General features: G+C 31.7%; 1 protein-coding gene across 1 annotated transcript in view; it reads left to right on the top strand.

The window, feature by feature from the left end:
• Positions 1-4,281, top strand: part of LOC103079721 (E3 ubiquitin-protein ligase UBR3-like) — a gene marked incomplete at its 5' end in the record, with an annotated part of 116,276 nt that extends 111,995 nt beyond the window's left edge. The window contains 3 exons of the mRNA XM_007465781.1: positions 635-844; positions 1,419-1,558; positions 1,853-4,281. Of these exons, the coding sequence (XP_007465843.1) occupies positions 635-844; positions 1,419-1,558; positions 1,853-1,970 (468 nt within the window). The remainder of the gene's footprint in view (positions 1-634; positions 845-1,418; positions 1,559-1,852) is intronic.
• Positions 4,282-5,014: the final 733 nt, after the last annotated feature.

Genomic DNA, 5,014 nt, shown 5'->3' with positions numbered 1-5,014 from the left:
TAGGGAAATTTAACTAATTTGTTGTGTTTTTTTTTCCACACTTACTGAGAAAATTTATGAAAAGAGTTGTAGCCGCAGCACTGATGGATACAAAAGATCTTAACAGCTTGAGGTGTAAGATTTTTCATCTTCTAGGAAGGAAAGATTATAAAGTATTGAAATAGAAATATGAATTATAACCATGATCTTCCCTAAAGAAAAAGCCAATGAATTGTTTGTTTACCTAAGAAAGGTCAAAAACTTGGTTTTGAAAAATGTGTATAACTGTTTAAAATTATGTATTAAGAATATTTGAAAACAAGTACATCTACGTATATTTTCCATGCATGCTTAGTTATATTTAATATTTTTCTTTTAAAGTAATAACAAATTTAAATGTTTTAGGTGCTTAGTCTAAAAACTTACATCATGTTTTAATTGAAAATTACATTAAAATAGAGAATCGTAATTGTTGATGTACTATTTTAGTCATTTGTAAAATGGAAATGGGAAGAGTGTTAATAAAGAAAATAAGCCACATTCTTGGAGACAGATTTTCTTTTCTTAAAAAAAAAAGGCCTTTTAAAAAATAAATACTTTGTGTTAGTGACTTAAATACATAGGACTAATGAATATTTTTGAATAATGCTTTTAGGCCTTGCTTATCCAAGAGTCAAGATGGAAATTGCCACACCTACTACAGTTGCCTGAAAATTATAACACCATTTTCCAGTACTACCACAGAAAAACCTGTAGTGTCTGCACCAAGGTTCCTAAAGATCCTGCCGTTTGCCTTGTTTGTGGTACTTTTGTATGCCTGAAAGGACTTTGCTGCAAGCAACAAAGTTACTGTGAATGTGTATTGGTAAGCAAGAGTAAATAGTATAAAATTTATGAAAACTCAGATCACATGGAAATGTGGTATATATGGTCAAGCCAGCTCTTCAAATTTAACTACTCTTGAATTAAATACACAATACATATAAGGATCTTGTTTTCGTTGTTGTTCTTTTAAATCCAGTAGAAGGGTAAAAACAAAAACAATGACAGCAACAAAAAAACACCTGGGGTTTTGTTTAAGCGGGTAAAACTTTTCCTAAGCTCAGCTTCAGTTCCTCTCCCTAATCCCGCTGCCCTTTAATGGTATATATGTTTAGATGTTGTGCTGTGAAACAGCAGCCATATATGCTGTTGTAGACACTAGCCTCTGAATTAGGTTTAGGTTAGCTCTTAATTGATTTCCTAGGTAATCCTTATCCAAATTCCTCCTCATGTATTGTTAATAAAGTATTAAGAATGAGTTAATAAATTTAACTTAGGTGAAATCTGATTTTAAAACATTTAAATATTTCTGTATTATTTAGAAGACAAGGCATTCTTGATTTTCTTATAAAGTCCACTTGATTATGAAGTTCACTCATATATTTTTAATTTTTTAGCATTCTCAGAACTGTGGCGCTGGAACAGGGATTTTCCTTTTGATCAATGCATCAGTGATTATCATCATTCGAGGGCACCGCTTCTGTCTCTGGGGTTCTGTGTATTTGGATGCTCATGGAGAGGAAGACCGAGATCTTAGGTTAGATGTGCATGGATATATCCACATGTCTTATTGAAGTTTGGCCAGTAAGAATAATGTACCATTCCTGACTTTGTAATTATAATAATAATTATTTTTTTATCTCTGGCAGTCATTAATTTAGAACTATTTCTATTTTGGGGGATATTTTCCCCATCATCATGTTAAAGAAATATGAAATAAACCAAATTACTATGTGAGATTTTTGCCATAAAGAATCTATTTTTTAAAATGTGTGTGAAATCTTCATTGTATTATATTACTTTTAATACTTTTTTTCCCTTTTTATTCTAGGCGAGGCAAGCCTCTCTACATTTGTAAAGAAAGATACAAAGTTCTTGAACAACAGTGGATTTCTCATACTTTTGATCACATCAATAAAAGATGGGGTCCACATTACAATGGGCTGTGACTCACCACCTTAGCATTGCATTATATCATTTTCATTAAGAATTTATCAACAATAAGCTTTAACTTAATTTGGGGGATTAACGCTTTTGCTGAGGGAAAGAAAGAAAACATACAGTATAAAGCCTTTCCAAAATTAGGTGCTTGGTAATCACATTAATGGTATAATAATTTTTTTTTAAGTATATGGAGAGCATAACAAGTAAGAAGTTAAACCATTCTTTAGTGGTCCTTTTTTTGTTTAAGTCCACAATTAATAAGAAGCACAACTTGTTGACAAAATCATTTAAAAATGATTCTCCCAACAATGCATATCTGCTATTTGTTGATATTTAGAGTGGGTGTGATTTATTTAAAGTTTTACTGCTTCTTTATATCTGTGTATTTTAATTTGCATCTGCTAAACGTAATGCATCCTTTCCCTCTGCCATTCTTGTGTTGATTTGAGATTTTTGCTGTATGTAATTAGAAAAAAATGTAAAACATGATTTATGTGAAATACTGTATAGTAAAATTTGGTCTAATAGTAGAACTTTACATTTTTTTCTTATTGTGAGGAATCTGTTAAAAGTTTAAGGCTTTGCTGAAAACTTAATTCATTCTCAGGAATTTCATAAATATTCTCCCCAGGTAAATAATTGAAATAGTTGTAAAATAAATAGATAGCTGCTGTTAATATAATACAGTACATTTTGGGGGACATGTGTGGTTGGGGGAGTCCCTAAAAATCAAAATTTGCCATTTCATTTGGATGAATCACTTGAGGTAGTAACAAACAGATTTTATTATAAAATCAGAAGTTTTAAGAACATATACATGGCAGATTTTGATTCTCTGCATGCCCACCTTTTATTACCAACCAAGTTTTTGTTTAAATGATTGGATTGGAAAAATGCTCTGACTTCCCCACAAATGAAGCATAGTTCTGGAACTTTCCTTATCAGCTCAAGGGGTTCATCTGTATTGTATCTGTGCAGTGTTATCATTGCTATTTCTGCTCGGTTTCCTAAAAGGGAAGAAAAAGGGCTCAGTGGTGATGATCCTCATGAATGAGCTGTACATCTGCATTCTTGTTAGAAGCTGCTGTGAAAAGCAATTTATGTTTGTAGGGTTTTTAAGTTAGTAAGAATGAAAATGATTGAGCTAAAACCCACTCTGTACTTACAGAGGGAAGATGACAGAAAAGCATGTGATATATTGCTACCAAAATTTTTCTTCCAAATGATTCAATAATTTGATGATTATTTAATATATAGTACTATCAAGCAATTCCTGGTACTTTGGACTTCCATGGCTTGTTATATAAAATTACATTTTTACATGTAAAAATAAACTAAAAAGCATCTAATGATAAACTATAAAAATAAAGTCAGATCTGTGTTCTAAAAATTATTGAATGACATGATATTACAGGATATAAAAGTGGACATTAAACGATGGCCTTGCATTAAAACAGAACAGTAAATATTCAAATATGTTCAAAAAGTCAAAAAATTACCTATAGCTCTACAATAAAAATAAAATATGGAAGTAGCTTGCTATTTTTATATACATTTCCAAAATATTAAGTTAACTTTCTGAACGACTAGAATGATTCTGTTTAATTAAACAGCTGTTCTTTCCAACACATTGCTACTTTTTTAAATACTGTATCATAAGTTCAGCCTGTCTTATTTTTTGCATCCGTCATTATGGATACCAGACCAGATACTTTTGTTCTTCAGGTGTGGTTGAAGAACAAAATGCTAATTTACATCTCTAGTAAATACTGTTACAGGATTCATGAACTTGAATAATTATACAGTTTGAAACTCTGATGCTATATATACATGGTATAATGTACTCAGACTTTGGTTACTACATATTTAAAATGGAACGTTTTATGGTTGTGCATACGGATGTGAAGTGAAAATATTAGCCTTAACATTAAAATTTGGGTATTTGATAGTGTTTATTTTGATATTGGTGAATTAGTCACCAGTAAAATTTTAAAAAGCACTTGGTTGAAAATTGTACTTGAATTACATACATGCATGCTGCTAAACTAGAACTTTAATTTTTTCCCCATAACTTTTATAAGTCCCGTTTATAAACCCACTTTTAAAAATAACAGGTCCAAGTTAGAGTGATGTGTGTATATTATTCAAAAAAATGTACTGGTGTGATACCTTGTATGAATGATCATTTAAATACAGTACATTACTGTAGAAGCTAAATCAATCTTTATAAGCAAAGCAGAAATTACAAAACTAGGAATAATCAACATTGTAAGATATGTTAATAAAAACCTACTGTCATTTGGTTTGTGAAAGGTCCTTAAAATGTTTAATTCTTACATGTTTTTCTTTTTTTTTCAAAGATATTGACAATAATATGTGTAAGTGAGCATAGATGAAAAGATCAAAGCGTAACATCATAGTTTCTGTAAGGTGGAGTAATATAAAGGGTTTGGTTTTCCTTTAACCACTTATTTACAGAGCTAGTTCCTGATTCTTCTGTCTTTGTCTCATAACTAATGCAAAGCCTTTGCTAAGTGTTCTTTTAGAATCAGGAAATGGGTGAAGGGAGAGGAAATGGGTTTTTAGAGAAGGAAAAGGATGTGCAGATCTGAAGGACACTGCTGTGGTCCTTTCTGCTTTCTGAGAATCCCCAGCTAAACTTCAGAAATCTGAAGGCTTTATGATAATGTTTATTTTGATTGATCTGTATCTTGTTTGAATTGACAGTCCTTGCCCCTACCCCTCCATCCTGTAGCTCACCAGCCAGTTATTAACTAGGAATCCATTTGTGCTCACAAACCTTTTTTTCTGTTTTATGTAATTTGATATTGATTTCTGTGACTTAGAAAATATGCTGACTGAAAGCACCGAAGGCTTGGAGGTAACAGCAGTATTAGAGGAGGTGTGGCCCAAGGGTTTCTGTAACATCTCCAGGATTGTCACTGCTAACTCTCAGGTTCCTGTTGTTGGCTTGCATTTGAGGTCATGTTGAACGACAAAAACAAACAAAACAAAACAACATGGTTTTAACCACTAGAATCAAAACACA

Source organism: Lipotes vexillifer, unplaced genomic scaffold (assembly GCF_000442215.2).
Source record: "Lipotes vexillifer unplaced genomic scaffold, Lipotes_vexillifer_v1.1 scaffold1789, whole genome shotgun sequence".
In the NCBI taxonomy this organism is placed as follows: domain Eukaryota; kingdom Metazoa; phylum Chordata; class Mammalia; order Artiodactyla; family Lipotidae; genus Lipotes; species Lipotes vexillifer.
The sequence above is the reverse complement of the archived record's forward strand: the minus strand, read 5'-3'. Positions and strand labels throughout refer to the sequence as shown.